This window comes from Colobus angolensis, unplaced genomic scaffold (assembly GCF_000951035.1).
Source record: "Colobus angolensis palliatus isolate OR3802 unplaced genomic scaffold, Cang.pa_1.0 Scaffold356, whole genome shotgun sequence".
Lineage (NCBI taxonomy): Eukaryota > Metazoa > Chordata > Mammalia > Primates > Cercopithecidae > Colobus > Colobus angolensis.
In genome coordinates, this window is record NW_012116888.1 from 887,756 (window position 1) to 905,176 (window position 17,421).

The 17,421-nt window shown below is 43.0% G+C and overlaps 1 protein-coding gene across 2 annotated transcripts in view; it reads right to left on the reverse strand.

Annotated features, from left to right (window-relative positions):
* Positions 1-1,256: 1,256 nt before the first annotated feature.
* Positions 1,257-17,421, reverse strand: part of MERTK (MER proto-oncogene, tyrosine kinase) — a 135,755-nt gene continuing 119,590 nt past the window's right edge. For both annotated transcript variants that reach the window (XM_011953089.1, XM_011953088.1), the window contains exons 16-19: positions 11,352-11,461; positions 9,283-9,442; positions 8,474-8,610; positions 1,257-2,270 (exon numbers count right to left, since the gene is read on the reverse strand). In XM_011953089.1, coding sequence (XP_011808479.1) covers positions 1,757-2,270; positions 8,474-8,610; positions 9,283-9,442; positions 11,352-11,461 — 921 coding nt within the window. In that variant the 3' untranslated portion in view covers positions 1,257-1,756. The remainder of the gene's footprint in view (positions 2,271-8,473; positions 8,611-9,282; positions 9,443-11,351; positions 11,462-17,421) is intronic.

Here is a 17,421-nt window from a genome sequence, read left to right on the forward strand (position 1 = left end):
TAAACGGGCATGAAGGTGCCAGTGGCCTGCTCAACTGCCCTGAAGGCTGGGAAATCAACAATTCAACTGACTGCATCAGTCTGCTGCCCTTACTAGCAGCATAAGTAGCCTCTTCCTGCCTCAGTCTGCCCAGCTGTGAAGTGGAGATAATAGTAGTACCTATCCGGTGGGGTTGTTATGAACATTAAATGAGTGCCGTGCCTGGCACAGAGTGAGTGATATATGTTTATTAAATAAAGTAAAAAGGTTGAGAAGCTCTGGAGTAGATCTCTAATACGGTTTGGATCTGTGTCCCCACCCAAATTTCTTGTTCAGTTGTAATCTCCAGTGTTGAAGGTGGGGCCTGGAGGGAGGTGATTGGATCATGGGGGTGGATTTCTCATCAATGATTTAGCATCAACCCCTTGGTGCTGTTCTCATGATAGTGAGTGAGTTCTCGTGAGATCTGGTCGTTGAAAAGTGTGTAGTATCTCCCCTTTTCCTCTTGCTCCTGCTCCTGCATGTGAGACATCTGCTCCCCTTTTGCCTTCTGCCATGATGGGAAGCTTCCTGAGGCCTCCCCAGAAGCTGAGCAGATGCCAGCACTGTGCCTCCTGTATGACCTGTAGAATCGTGAGCCAATTAAACTTCTTTATAAATTACACAATCCCAAGTATTTCTTTATAGCAATGCAAGAATGGACTAATCCAACCCCCAAATCACATTCATAGAACTAACCAGAATCAGATGTTCTAAATTCTGGCTCCCCCACTGTTTAGATGTGGGCTACAAGCAGGGTTATTCAGTCTCTCTAAGCCTGGATTTCTTGGCTCATACATGATGATGGCACTGGTACCCATGTTATAATGACATAAAGATTAAATAGGAAGGTTCACATAAAGTTCCTGAAAAATAACAAGTACTCTACAAATGATGGCTATTACGAAGTGGCAGAGGCAGGACGTGAGCTCAGCTCTGCCCTGCCCCACTCCCATGCCTACCTCCCATGAGCTACGCCTCCCAAACAGAAAAGTGCTTCACCTGCCAGATTCTCTTCTTCAGCTGATTTTAAATCTTTCCATTCAGATTTGTACTTTTCAATCCTTTAATATTTTTTGTTCCTTATCTACAGACCCTGGTGTGGTTTTACCATATCTCTAGAAAGCAATGCCAAGAATGGTCAGAGCAATTGCCCCAAGAGCCAGGCATTAAGAGAATTCCATTGCAAAGGCCGCCACTGACCACTGTCTTTCAAGTCAAGTAAGTTCAACATATCCTTCCTTATTCATATTTTATTAGGAAGCCATATCAGAAAATTAATCCATTATAAAACTTTAAACATTGAATGAATCATTCTTATCAAATACATCAAGACCAGAAGCCAAGTTAAACATGGCATTTCATTTTACAAATATTTTTACATTTCATAGTCATGAAAAAGAAAAAAAACTTGAAAAAGCAACTTCAACTCTGTACAAATGTTAATATCAAGGAGCAGCTGAAGCTTAACTTTAAGATATGCAAGATAAGTGAAATAAGTAATGTTTTATTAAAATATCCTTGTCTTTTTCCATGATATACACATATTTTTTTCTCTTTAAATAAATATATATTATGTATTTTTAATGACAGCTTACTTGACAACATTCATCTGGTGCTTTGGGGCCATGGAGTTCACTTGGTAAGGAAGACAAATACCAAAAACATCATGTACAATTGGATTCTCCTATAGCAGAAGAATTGGCTTGATTTTTGGAATGTCTCCCCGCACCTCTCCTCACATCAGGACTTCTGAGCTTTCTGAGGAGTCGTCAGCAAACAAAAGTTCATCAGGCAATGGGCCTCCCAAGGGCAGCGTGCTCGAGTGGGACCAGGGGACCCCATTCCTAACAAGTCTCTCCCCGGGTAAAACGCTGTTCTTTTCAGCTGTGACTGCCGCACAGGCGGCAGAAGTCAGATCTTCCCATTCCTCACTGCCCCCATTCAGGATGTACCGTCCTTCATGAGGTTTGCTGTCATGAATTTCCGCTGTGACCACGCTGATGGCAGCGCGGGGACTGCAGGAGGCAATTATAGAGTCAGGGTCAATGTTCAAGTCCAGTGGAGCAAGCGTGGAGCCCGCGGCCAGGCCCTCAGAGCTCTCCAGCAACTGTGTGTTGATGTAAATGACGTCTGCTTGGTTCCGAACGTCGGGCAAACTTTCTAAGAGTTTTTCTAGCTGCAGCCTCAATACTGAAAAGGTGGGGCGGTCCAAGGGATCGGCTCTCCAGCAAGAGTACATTATTTCATACCTGAAAGTTAAAAAGAAGTGGATTATCTCCCAGCACAGCACCCATCTCTTTGTGCAATCCATGCTTTTGTTTTTACAGAATCTTTATCATATTTTAATCAGCATTCATTCTACTTTTTATAAAAATTATTGAGACTTTTTTGGTGGCCTCATATTTATACAACTTTTGTAAATCTTCCGTGGTATTTGACAAAAAAGTGACCCTGTTCCTAGGAAGAGAGCACATATGTGGCAATTATATCTAACTTTGCAGACAAGGAGTATTTAGGTCTCTCTCTTTATATAGCGGCTGGCAAACTATGGCTCACAAGCCAAATCCACCCCACTGTCTGCTTTGTAAATAAAGTTTTATTGGAACACAGCTATCCTTATTTGTTTACACATTGTCTATGACTTCTTATGTCACAATGGCAGAGTTGAGCAGGTGCTAAAAGGCCTGCAAAGCCAAAAATATTTGCTATTTGGCACTTTATAGGAAAAGCTTGCTGACCTGTGTCCTATGCCATCAAACTGAGTTGTTACCAGGACAGCTGAGTTAGTTGGGGCCCTGGGGCTAGGGCTAAGAAGGTCAGGAGTAGGGGTAAGGGCAGGGGGTAGCTGTGTGCTGTGTATCACTCCATCTAGTCTTCTCAACAACTCTGTTATTGTCACTTTGTAATAAAGATGACAGTGGGCTCAGGGACATTACAGAACGTGCCATGGCCATGTGGGTAGCCAGGGATTCAGATTCAGATTGGACAACTCCTGCATCCAAGTGCTCCTCACAACCCCTTCCACTTTGTTTTATAGAGGACAACTCTCTTCTGGGTGGTTTTTTCATCCCAGTGTCTCATATAGTTAATAATTCCAATGGAGGGACATTTAATGGAGCACAGTAAGACAGATGACAATTAGGAATCAACAGGCTGAGATGAGGAGTACGTTATACCATCATTTCATTAAAAATGTTTCTTTTCTTAAAATTGATAGACCAATATGGGACACACACACATATATGGCATATATATGTACACACACACACATATATATGGCATATATATACACGCACACATATACGGTGCATATATACACACATACACATATATGGCATATATATATACACACACACACACATATATATATGCATGCCAATTAATATGCCTGGCCCTGAAATGTCAGGTCTATCAATTATAATGTATACATATACATATAGATATATACACACACACACACATACATGCCAATTAATGTGCCTGGCCCTGAAATGTGTGTGTGTGTGTGTGTACATATATATATATATGCATGTGTGTGTATGTATATATGTATACATATATAAATGTGCATATATATGCATACACACATATATGCATATATATAATTTTACATATATATATATATATATATATATTTTTTAATAAGACAAAGTCTTGCTATTTTGCCCAGGCTGGTCGAGAACCCCTGAACTCCTGGGCTCAAGTGATCTTCTGCCTCAGCCTCCAGAGTAGCTGGAATTACAGGTGCACACCAGCATGCCTAGGCATCATTTCATTTTGATTCCTTTCTGTTTTGAGAAACTGATAATTCATATGTCACTGGACAAAAAAATGACCCAAATTTAAATCATCTGACCCATGCAATACATTACTGGCATCTCATGAACAGAAATATGCAATTTCCATATTGACATTTAGTTACAGCCTACAGAACCTTTGGCTAATTCTACTAACATGGTACTTCACACACAACATGCAGATCTCATTCACACAGATGTATAATATCTTTTCATCTGTCCACTGGACCAGCCTTTATCAACACTTGCACATGCATCCTGAAGGTGGAGGCCGGCAAAGTGCCATGCATGTAAAGAGCTTGATCCTGAATGTAGGCCTAGACAATGGCACGGCGCACTTCCCTGCCTCACAGTCCTTGTTCTCATCTCAGGCTTAGGGCTTCTTTTTTGTTTCCCTGTCTTACCTTCTTTAGATGGTCACTTAGACTTCACAGACACTTTCTGTTTTTATTTTTGAGGTTTTCAGGCATAAGTCAATTTGCATGACTCCGTTTTCCACAGAGCCTTCTTGATTTTTGCCATCTGAGATGAGCTTTGAGACATTCTGTTCTCAGGGACGTAATCTCCTTTTCATTATTTCATCAAGAGGCTATTTAACTTACTTTCATTTATTTCATGTCTTAGGAGAAAGTGTTTAAATAATTTATCTTTATTTCCAAGTAGAATAGTATCAATATCACTTTGAAACTTCTTTTCCTTTTATATTCAATACCTTATCAAATGTATAAAAATATAAATATGACTTTTAAAGACATGGTGAACATGTATGCTGTCTAACCTCCTACTCCCACAAAAGGGCAATTTCATAGTAGTAGACCAAGGAGATTAACAAGAAGCCCCCATCTAGGTGAGTAATAGGAAGGCTGTGATATTTAGTGATTTAGATTTTATAAAATTTTATGGATGGAAAGAAAAATAAGTTTGGTAATTGCTTTTGTAAAGGGTTATTTTTATTTTTCTGTTGAGATTTTATAAAAGATGTGATCATATAGGTTGCCAGGGGCTGTGGGGAGGAAAGAATGGGATTAGTTTAATGGGTAGAGAGTTTCAGTTTTACAAGATAAGAAGAGTTTTGGAGATAGATAGTGGTGATGGTTATACGACAGTGTGAATGTACTTCATGCCACTGAGCTGTACACACTGGTTAAGAGAGTCCATTTTATGTTAGGTATATTTTACCACAATTAAATGCAATCATGTGAATTTACAAAATTTGTAAATGTATGACTTTACTCATATTTTTCAAGCACCTGCTTTGCTCCTGGCCCTGAGGATGGCCGAGTGCAGGGCTGCAAGTCTGCACAGGGAAATGACGCCCGTCTCCTATCAGCTGGGCTTCCACTGTGCTAGCCAGTATCTACCTAGCTCTGCCATTCAGCCCACTGTGACTCCCACCTTGTCCCTTCTCCAGATCTCAGATGCCTCAGGTGGCAGTGGAGGGAGGGATAGGTCAATGGATAGAAGAGGGTTTCTGAGATGGAGAAGGTGGGTGTAAGCTGGGGTCCTTGGGGCAGACAGGCAGCAGGCAAGAGGCAGGGCCAGCTCTGTGCCAGCCAACACGCCAGGTCCTGGGTGCCAGGATGAATAAGAGTGCGAGGGCAATGCTAGACTGGTCATGTGTGTGAAGCGCGAGGGTGGTGCTGGGATGGGTATCAGGTGAGTCCTGGAGAGGAGCCCCTGAGTCTGTGCAACTGCAGCTTCACGGTGGCTGATGCAGGTGGAACATGACCAGCAAGTGCCAGCTGTGTGTAGGCTGATGGGCCCTCACCGTTTACTCCTCACTGCAGCCCCACGAAGGAAGAGATGCAGTTCCACTCACAGACAGGGCAGCTGAGGCCTGGAGAGGAGAGGAACTGACTGAAGTCACGCCGACAGTCGGCGGCAGTGCCAGTCCATGTGACGCATGGCCCTGCTCTCATCTGTGGCCTCTGCCTCCTTCACTAAGAAGAAGAGTCACTGACCTTTCCCTCACGTTTACTATTTCAGCCATCATGTGAAACACTTTAGATTTGTTTTTTGGGTTGTTTGTTGTTGTTGTTTCCTTTTTTTGAGACAGGATCTCGCTCTGTTTCCCAGGCTGGAGTGTGGTGGCACAGTCACAGCTCACTGCAGCCTCCATCTCCTAAACTCAAGTGATCCTCCCACCTCCTGAGCAGCTGGGACTACAGGCATGCCCTGCAACACCCAGCTAATTTTGTTTATTTTTTGTAGCGATGAGGTCTCACTATGTTGCCCAGGCTGATTTCAAATTCCTGGCCTCAAGCAATCCTCCTGCCTTGGCCTCCCAAAGTGCTAGAATTACAGGCATGAGTCACTGCACTCAGCCTGAGTTCATTTTTCTTTCTTTCTTTTTTTTTTTATTGAGATGGAGTCTCACTCTGTCGCCCAGGCTGGAGTGCAGTGGTGTGATCTCCGCTCACTGCAAGCTCCGCTGCCTCCCGGGTTCACGCCATTCTCCTGCCTCAGCCTTCCGAGAAGCTGGGACTACAGGCGCCTGCCACCAAGCCCGGTGAATTTTTTTGTATTTTCAGTAGAGACGGTTTCACTGTGTTCACCAGGATAGTCTCGATCTCCTGACCTTGTGATCCGCCCACCTCGGCCTCCCAAAGTGCTGGGATTACGGGCATGAGCCACTGCACTCAGCCTGAGTTCATTTTTCAAAGGAAATGTCTCAGAAATGGAACAGAGGCCTCTTTGGGGGATGCTGTTGTTACCCAGCATGTAGATTCGAGAGGAGATGGAAGAAAGCCTGGCTCATGAGGGCACGAGGCCACAGCACAGCCATAGCCCCCTTAGCACACCCAGTGCATGGGCCCCACAGGAGGCGGGGGTAGGGGCAGATTTGCCCCTTTCTGCCTGACTTCCCTAGCCACACGGCGTGTGCTGACTCTGCTGCTTTGTCCTCTAAAATGTCTCACAGAAAACCAACTCAGCGTTCCCTTGTTTTGGCTCTAAAAACCACAACGTGACACAGCTTAGACCTTGCTAAGACCCAACATAATCACTGCAAATATCAACTATTTTTTGGTGGGCAAGGAAAGCCAAGAAAGAAACTGCAACAAATCTCTTTCCATAGTCAATACTGTTTGACTGAAATGCTTCCTTATTTTCAGAAGCAGGCACTTCATCAACATGGCACTTTTAAAAACTACCATGAAACCCTAGAACTAATTTTATTAGCATTTCAGGATGTTTTAAAGGATTTACAGTGCTTGTTTCTCTTCTTAATGTTATACATCTACCACCACAATAAAAACCACCAACCACTACCAACAGGACGAGGCTCTGATTAAAATAGTTTCCTTCTTTTTGGCTTAGAAGGGACCTGGGAGGCCTGTGGGGAAATGGACCCAGGCTCTCTCCCCTATGTGAGGCAGCAGGGCCTGTGTGTGTGTGTGAGTGTGTGTGTCTAGGGAGGGTGCTGCCATGGACCCAGGCTCTCTCTCCCATGTGAGGCAGCAGGGTGTGTATGTGTGTGTGTAGGGAGGGTGCTGTCCACACTCACCTGTTCCAGCCCAGGCATGGCACTCCATGACAGAGCCAGCGCAGACCCACAGTCCTGAAATGTTCTGACTAAATATGGTGAGAATGCCCCTCTCCAAGCCATGGCCCTTATTATACAGGGAGGAGACTCCCCATTAGGAAGGTTCAAATTCCCATCACCAAGCTACCGGAATTGCCACAAGAAATTATTTTAATAAGGTGAGCAAAGTGCTTGGGGGCGATTAATTGCCACGGCCACTCACAGGGCCACTTAGGAAGCAGAGCCTGGCTTATTCACTCCGAGGCCTGGGTCTCTTCCCCATACTGCCTGGCCTTGAAGATGGGGGCCCTGTTAGGATGGGATGTGTGCTGTGTGTGTGTCACAGCTGGTGGTTCTTTCTCCTGTCTAAACACATGATCTCTCAGGGACTATTTTATTTTATTATTTTTTAATAAAGACAGGGTCTCACTATGTTGCCCAGGCTGGTCTTGAACTCCTGGGCTCAAACGATCCTCTCTCTTTGGCCTCCCAAAGTGCTGGGATAACAGGCATGAGCCACTGTGCCCAGCCCCAGGGAGCATTCCAAAACACACACTTCTGGGCCCACTTTGTACCGAAAGCATCATAATTTCCGGGAACAGGGCCGAGGAATTGTATCATTAAACTATCTCCCAAGAGATTCTGATGAGCAGCCTGATCCCAAAGTCACTGGTTTAGATTTCTCAGTGTCCTGATGAAGGATACTACTGTGAGTGGAGTGTCTGAAATGCTACACAGAGGGAAAAGGATAACTGGACCGAAAGAGGGTGAGGAATCATTCAAGGACCTCATGCACTACAAGGCAAACCTATTCTCTGTGGATATATTTCCTAGAGGTGTGTAAGGAATTTAAGGACCGGTGCCATTGCCTTATCTTGACAGTGCCCGTCCTTCGAGGCTGAGGCCCTTTTGATGAGTGAGCCTCAGTGGGCTCACTGCAGATACCACACACTATCTCCCACATCAGGCATGGCTCCTGGCCTGGGGTGTCTGCGGGTGCCACCCCTCTGTACATGCCCATCTGGCTAACAGCAGTCCCGTTCCCCTCCCATGGCTGTGTTTCCGAGGTCACTGCAGAGCCAAGTGGCTGCCCCATGCAGAGTATGGAAAGGAGACAGAGAAGCCCACTCACAGTTCATCCAGGCAGTCCTCGGGCTGTTTCAGCCTGTGTCCATGGAGAAGATAGTCATACATCTCATGGTTCTGGACCCCAGGATAGGGAGTCATTCCCCGCGTAGCTATTTCCCACATGGTCACACCAAATGCCCACTGGGAACAAAGCAACAAGTTAGGATGCAAGCCTTTCCACAAAGCCTGAATGGACCTTTTCACTGGCAAAGGCCATTTCCCTAAACACTGATGATCATGCACAAAGCTGGCAATTATGTGTGAGACGCACTGCTCTCCCAACACCGCAATAACGTGGGGTTGGAGTGTCGCAGTTCCCCACTTCTACAAAAGCTGTTCTGGGAAATCTGGCAAAGGCAGAAACAGCCGCGTCACACGTCTTCTTAATGCTCTCTTCCACTGTGGTTGTGAGGTGCTTTCTTTCTCTAATCTCGGGTCAAGGGTGTAATTACACAGCACCTTTCATATAGCATCTAGGTTCCAAGAGCCACCGGATGAACCCATTCAATTTAATGTGACTATGAAATATCCTAGTTGTGGGCAGTGAGTCATCCTTTGACAGCAAGGAAAAATGGGAAGAAACTAACGGCTTTTGCAAAGCACACATCTTCTGAACATCAGGACACTTCACCAGAACCTCTGTTTCACCTGAATTAAAGTATCTGGTAAGACATAAAAGAGAGGTCTGAGCAAGCTCCCAATCCTCAGTTTATCAAAGAGTAAAATGTCTTGCCACACCAGCTGAAGTCATTTTCTTTCAATGTGCCCTCGTCTTTGCACTGTGGGGCCCCTGAATCAAAGCTGTGTACGCACCACGTCACTTTTGCTTGTGTAGACTCGGTCTGCAAGACTTTCTATGGCTATCCATTTAACAGGCATCTTAGCAATGCGGCCTTGGCGGTAGTAATCGCCACTGTAAATCTTCTTGGAGAGGCCAAAGTCCGCAACACAGACAGTCATGTCATCTCGCAACCTACAGAGAGCAGGTTATGTCTTCAGCAGCGTCAGAGGCAATGCCTTAAATTACTGGTCTGTATCAGGCACAGGTGAAAACACTTAATGATAATTGACCAAAAGAACACAGAGACACCACCAGCCTGTGAGCGTGCTGCTTTGGGACCAATGGCAGAGCAAGAGCAAGAGCAAGAGCAAGAGTAAGAGCAAGCGATGCAATTTTTTCTTTACTTTTTTTTTTTTTTGAGACTTTTGAAATAGAGTCTCGCCCTGTCACCCAGGCTGGAATGCAGTGGCATGACCTCGGCTCACAGCAACCTCTGCCTCCCGGGTTCAAGCGATTCTCCTGCCTCAGTCTCCTGAGTAGCTGGGATTACAGGTACACACTATCAACCCCTGGCAATTTTTTTTTTTTTTTTAAAGTAGAGATGGAGTTGCACCATGTTGGCCAGGCTGGTCTTGGACTCCTGACCTCAAGTGATCTGCCTGCCTTGGCCTTCCAAAGTGCTGGGATTACAGGTATGAGCCACCACGCCTGGCCTCAAGTGATGCAATCTTGCATCACTCTGATCTGTGTGGGATGCGGAGCAGCAAGGGCACCTGTGCACAGTGGATAGAGACAGCTGGAGAACATGGAGACACAGCATAGCAGGGGCAGAAAGCAGTAGCTCAAAACCAGGGCCCCCTGGTGGACTGATGGAGGACCCCAGCAGCCTTCCTCCCAGAGGTCTGGAAGCGGCACTGACCCTGTGGACTAAGTAAGCCCCCTGAGAGTCTGGAGAAGCTGGGGAATTACATGCAGTAAGAACACGGTGCTGGGCTTCTTGCTAAGATGGTCAGGTGGGTGCCTGAAGAACTAATTGAGAGATTAAAGGGCTACAATTGCATTTGTAGCCCAAGCTATTAAAACAGCTCCTACACAAGAAGAAGGAGGAGGAGAAGAAAGAATAAAAGCAAGAGAAGGAAAAGAAATAGACATAAAGTGGTCTGGGGAAGGTGACTAACTTGTCCCTGTTTGCCTGACACTAACTTTTTACACTGAAAATCCGTTGTCCTGAGAAACCCCTTAGGCCAGGGTAAACTGCAAAGCTGGTCACCCTACCTGCTGGGAAAACATGAAGGAAATAGTAAGGGAAAAAGACTTCATGATTCTCCCTCCATGGTCGAAAAATTAAGTTAAATAAAAACAATAACGAAACCAAAACCCCTTTAGGGTTTTCAAAAATGAGGTGAAAGGGGTAGGAGCCCTAGGGGCAGGGTTGGCTGGGAGGCGGGAGGGGGCAGGCCCTGTTGTCACATCTCTGACCAAGAAAAACAAATGACAAAATCCATTGAAGGACCACTCCCTCTTCTTGCAATAAAAAACTTAAAATCAAGACACAGTTACTGTTTCTGAAGATTTACAGCAGACAATGGCTCTGCTGAAGCAGGGCGAAGCAATGGGGAGAACTTAAGTCCACATTTCTTGTATAAAGAAGCCATTGTCTGCTGTGAAAGGACAGCTTCCACGTATTCAAAGTACAAAACTTCTTCCTAAGGAAGTGTTGTGTAAACGTAGGGAAAAGCCTTTACGATTTTCACTGCTGTCTTTAAGAGGAGCTGATGTGCACGTAACTCTAGGTCCAAAGCTACCTGATGGCATGGGGAAGGATCACAGGGGTCACACCTCGCACTCCTACCTGAGTGAGAGAGTGAAGGTAAACTGGAGTCATAAGGGAAAGCTTTGAAAGCCAACCAGACTCTCAGATGCAGAGGCAGTGAAAACTCCCAAACACCCAGCCATATTTCCATCTTTGGAGCAAGCCACACCATACTCTTTTGACTGCAGCTTCCTTCCCTATCTAAACAGGAACAGGTCATCTCCTTATCCCTGCAAAGACCAGACACCATGAGGGCCCAACCCTTCCAGGATAGCCGAGGACTCTTACATGCAGTTTCGAGCAGCTAAATCTCGATGAAGGAAATTTCTGTTGCTCAGATACTCCATTCCCAGGGCAATATCCATCATGAACTTCAGTAGTGTCTGCAGAGGAATATGCTAGATGATAGAGGAGACAAGAAGAAAGACTATCTTTTAAAAAGGAAAACTTGCAAGTAGTTTCGCCTGAAGGGGAAAGGATGCTTTAATTTATGATGTGTAGTGATGAAATAAGGAAACAAATCTTTTATTTCCATATCACTAATATCACAAATAAGGTTTTTAAAAAGGAATGAAAAAAACATTAAACTTCTTGGCAAACATCATATTCTCTTTCCTCATCTTTAAAAGTATTTACAGTGAATGACACTGTTTCTTTTCATAAGGTATGAGGTCTAATGTGATCCTTCCCTGTGTCCTTCAGAGTGGGACAGAGCACATACGTTGCACAGAGGAGGGAAAGGGACAGGTGATCTGGCTTCAGCAGCGGTGAGGTGCGTGTGTGTGGCAGGGGTCTAACATCTGGGAGGGGAAAAGTCCACTTAGGATGAGCTGTTTCCAATTAGGCACCCCTATCTGCTACCATTTTACTTTGAAATGTTTTGAAAGATACTTGTTTCTTCTAAACAGAAATTAGAAGAGTCTTCACCTCTTATCACAGGACCAAAGCACTACAAGTACATATTCAGGAATTTTCATTTTGTCCCTGTAGGGCCTGCCTATAAGTTTCAACAGTCTAGTATTTTCTCTAGCTTATAAAAATCAAACTAGATTGCTGTGTTAGAAAAACCAGTCACTGTTGGAATCAGTTATGAGGATGACTGCTGATAAAACTTCAATGTAGTAATTAAGTGTTTTAGTGCAACCATGGTCCTGCAGAAAAGGATATGCACAAGTCCCTGGCAGTCATGAATGGGTCCATCCATTATGTACCCTCCCCAAGGCACTGGATTTGCCATGGCTTGCTTTCCATACATGAGTTTTACAAAATGGTACTCATGAAGACACTGCATTTTTTAATGATTTTTATTTTCCAACCAAGACACATGTCAATTACATACTGTATAAATAAATGAACTGTCTTAATGTTTATTTTTAAGTAAGGGAATTGTTTAAAAATCAGTCATGGAAGTTTTATGCCTCTACTCTGTATTATTTGGATATTTGGTTTTCTGGATACTGATTTCCAGGAAAGGATTTGGGTCTTAAGAAATCTTACATCTTACTGTCATTCACGAAGATGCAATGAGTATCAGGTACTATTCATTTGTGCTGTTTTTTCCTAGAACACTTCTGTTATTCCTGGAGACTGTGACCAAAAGTCACTTAAAAAATAATTGTGTAGCACAATTAATAAATGAGTTCAGCAAGGTTGTAGGATACATGATGGACACACGAAAATCAACTGTATTTTTATGTACTGGTGATGAATAATCTGAAAATGAAATTAAGAAAATTTCATTTACAATAGAATTAAAATACTTAGAAATAAAGTTAAGGAACTGTAAAAATTATATTTTGAAAACTGTAAAATATTGAAAGAAATTAAAGAAGATCTAAATAAATGGAAAGATATCCTGTGTTCATGGATAGGAAGACTTAATATTGTTATGATAGCAATACTCCCCAAGTTGATCTAGGGATTCAACATAAGCTCTATCAGAATACCAGACGGCTTCTTTGTAGAAATTGATAAGCTGATCCTAAAAGCCATATGGCAACTCAGGGAACTGAGAATAGCCAAAACAAGCTTGAATATGTACAAAGTTGGAGGACTCAAACTTACCAACTTAAAAACTTACTACAAAGCAACTATAATTACGACGGTATGGTACTGGGATAAAAATACAGATCAATGAAAAAAATAGAAAGTTTAAGAATAAAGCCATGTATGGTCAATTGACTTTTAGGAAGGATGTCAAGACCATTGACAGTAAGGGAAAAATAGTCTTTTCAACAAATGTTCCTGAGACAAGTGAATGGCCACCTGCAAAGGAATGAAATTGAACCTCTACCTCAAACCATATACAGAAATTAACTCAAATGATCAAAAGATGAATCAAAGACCTAGATGTAAGATCACAAACTATAAAATTCTTAGGAGAAAACATAAGGGCAAATCTTTGCGACTTTAGATTAAGGGATGGTTTCTTAGATATGACACCAAAAGCACAAGCAACCAAAGGAAAAAAAGAAAACTGGACTTCACCAAAAATAAAAATGTTTGTGCCTCAAAGAATACCACAAAGAAAGTGAACAGGAAACCCACAAAACAAAGAAAATATTTACAAATCACCCATCTAATAGGAACTCGTATCTAGAATACATACAGAACTCAGGCCAGGTGTGGTGGCTCACGCCTGTAATCCCAGCACTTAGGAAGGCTGGGGCGGGTGGATCATCTGAGGTCAGGAGTTCGAGACCAGCCTGGCCAACATAGTGAAACCCCATCTCTATTAAAAATACAAAATTTGCCAGGAATGGTGGTGCATGCCTGTAATCCCAGCTATGTGGGAGGCTGAGGCAGAAGAATCACTTGAACCTGGGAAGCAGAGGTTGCTGTGAACTGAGATCACGCCAATGCACTCCACCCTGGGCGACAGAGTGAGACTCCATCTCAAAAAAAAATAAACAAATAAATAAAAATAAATAGAATATATACAGAACTCTTATAGCCCAATAATAAAAAGACAATCACATTAAAAATGGGTAAAAGGTCAGATGGACATTTCTTCAAAGAAGACATACAAATGGCCAATAAGCACATAAAAATATGCTCAATGTTATTAGTCATTAGAGAAATGTAAATCAAAATCATAGTGAGATACCACTTCACACTCACTGGAATGGCTAGAGTTTAAAAATCAGATAATAAGAAGTGTTGGTGAGGACATGGAGAAACTAGAACCCTCACACGTTGCTGGTAAGAATGAAAAATGATGTGGTTACGTTAGAAAACTATCTGGTAGTTTCTCAGAAAGTTAAACATTGAAGTTAACATACGACCCAGCAATTCTACAATTAGTATATACCCAAGAAAATGTAAAGCATATATCAACACAAAAATTTGTACCAAATATTCATAGAGCATTACTCATAAAAGCCCCAAAGTAAATAACCCAACTGTCCATCAACAGATAAATAACCAAAACATGGTATATCTATTCAACAGACTATTATTCAGCCATAAATAAGAATAAAATACTGTCACATGCTATCACATGGAAGAACCCTGAAAACATTATGCTAAGTAGAAGAAACGAGTCATAAAAGATTACAAATGTATATGATTCTATTAATATGAAATGTCCAAAATAGGGAGAGAGAGAGACTGAGACAGAGAAGTTTAATGGTTCCTTAGGGATGGGAACAAGGAGGGTAAAAGGGATTAGGAGCTGACAGCTGAAGAGTCTGGGGTTGGTTTTGTTTTCTTTTTGTTTTTAGGTGATGAAAGTGTTCTAAAATTGATTGTGGTAATAGTTGTACAACTCTGTGACCGTACTGAAAACCACTGAATTGAATACTTTAAATGGGAGAATTGTATCTCAATAAAGCTGTCATCTTAAAAAAAAAAAAGCACTGTTCCAGGAAAAGAGAGGGGAGAGAGAGAGAAAGAAGAGACAAAAGAGACAAAAGGCAGGCCTTTCTCTTTTATCTCTGGAGACGGGTGTGTGAGGACGTGATGCTGGAGAAGCTGCTATCTTGTAACCACGTGGAGCACCAGCTGCAGACGAACAGAAAAAGGTGGAACACTTTGGGGCACTTGATGATGTTGAGGACAAAACGGCCAACTCTGGGCTTTATTGCATGAGATTCTGTATCTCTGCTGAAAGTCATTTTGAGTTGGGTTTTGTATTACATGCTGGTGAAGCCATTCTACTTGTTTTAGAACCTAAACATTGACCCCAACTTCTCTTTCCTGTTTTATCACCCCTCCTCCCATCCTTCCACTGCTTTGCTGTTGCCATGTGAGACAATCTACTTTTCTCAAAACATGGGTGTGTTCCCAGATCATTTGTTCTTTGCTCATTCTGATCCTGACTGTGTGCTTCTCTTAATTTTCCACTGTACTCCTCCTACAACTCTTTTGAGGAAATCCATGATGGCAGTGTGGAATTTATTTTTTATTTTTTGAGACGAAGTCTTGCTCTGTCACCCAGGCTGGAGTGGTGCAGTGATGCGATCTGAGCTCACTGCAACCTCTGCCTCATGGGTTAAAGCGATTCTCCTGCCTCAGCCTCTTAAGTAGCTGGGATTACAGGCATGCACCACCATGTCCGGCTAATTTTTATGTTTTTAGTAGAGATGGGCTTTCGCCATGTTGGTCAGGCTAGTCTCAAACTCCTTGAGAGGTGAAGCCAGCTGGACTTCCTGGGTCGAGTAAGGACTTGGAGAACTCTTCTGTCTAGCTACAGGACTGTAAACGCACCAGTCAGTGCTCCGTGTCTAGCTAAAGGATTGTAAATGCACCAATCAGCACTCTGTAAAAACGCATCAATCAGGGCTCTGTGTCTAGCTAAAGGATTGTAAATGCACCAATCAGCACTCTGTAAAAATGCACCAATCAGCGCTCTGTGTCTAGCTAAAGGATTGTAAATGCACCAATCAGCACTCTGTAAAAATGCACCAATCAGCACTCTGTAAAATGGACCAATCAGCACTCTGTAAAATGGACTAATCAGCAGGATGTGGGCGGGGACAAATCAGGCAATAAAAGCTGGCCACCCCCAGCCAGCAGTGGCAACCTTCTTGAGTCCCCTTCCGCACTGTAGAAGATGTGTTCTTTCGCTCTTCACAATAAATCTTGCTGCTGCTCACTCTTTGGGTCCGTGCCACCTTTAAGAGCTGTAACGCTCACCGTGAAGGTACATGGCTTCATTCTTGAAGTCAGGGAGACCAAGAACCCACAGGAAGGAACCAACTCCGGACACATTCTGACGTCAGGTGATCCACCCACCTTTGGTGTCCCAAAGGTGGTTTACAGGCATGAGCCACCACGCCCGGTCAGCAGTGTGGAATATTTTAAACATTTCTCCAGTCAGAACTCATTTCTTCCCTGAAACTCTAGCAGGCTGCTCGCATCGCTGTGTGATGCATATGTTATTACAGACTATCTCCCTTTGTACTATCGATCTCCATGAGATCTGGGGTCGTGTCTCATCATCTGTCTGCCCTGCACAGCTCCAGCGGTGATGTCTGCCCTGGGTAGAGTGGCACTATGGGTCCAGCACCCAAGCCCTCCTGGAGAAGCACGTTTAAATACACTGATATTGGGCCATCACAGTATCAAATACACTGATAATAGTCTTGGGCCGCTCTAGCAGGAACATAAGATATTTGTTCCAGGCAGCAAAGAAAAGATCTGAATAAAAGCTTGATTTTTCTGTTTGTCTATGCACTTTGTGTCTTCCATCTTATCTGTGGCTACTAAGTAACAAAATAGGAAACTACATTCCTTTTTATCTTTTTAATACTTGAAAGTTATTTTCCATCATTGAAAATACACTTGTATTTTTTTGCAAATGGAAACTATTCATCAGTCAGTAAAGTCTGTGTACTTGTTTCCCTTACTTGTTATTTTGTTCAAAAGGATATAAGATTACAGCAGAACTTTTGCCAGACACAGATAAGCTGATTCTAAAGTTTCAATGGAAGGGCAATGAAATGAGAATAGTTAAAACAATTCTGAAAAAGTAGAACAAAGTAGGAGGAATCACAGTGGGTGATTTTAAGATTTATAACAAAGCTTCAGTAATCAAGACAATGTGGTAGGGGCAAAGGATGGGAACACAGTCTAATGCAACAGAACACAGGACTCAGAAATGTACAACCAACTGCTTTTAGACAAAGATACAAAAGCAACTCAATGGATTCAGGACAGTCTTTTCACAAATGCTATTGGTCATCTATACGCAAAAAAAGCAAACCTTAAACTAAATCTCAAACCCTATACAAAAAATAACTCAGAATTGTTCATATACTTAAATGTAAAATGTAAAACCACACTATCTTTAGAAAAGAAATAGGAGAAAAGGTGGGCGCAGTGGCTGAAACCTGTAATCCCAGCACTTTGGGAGGCC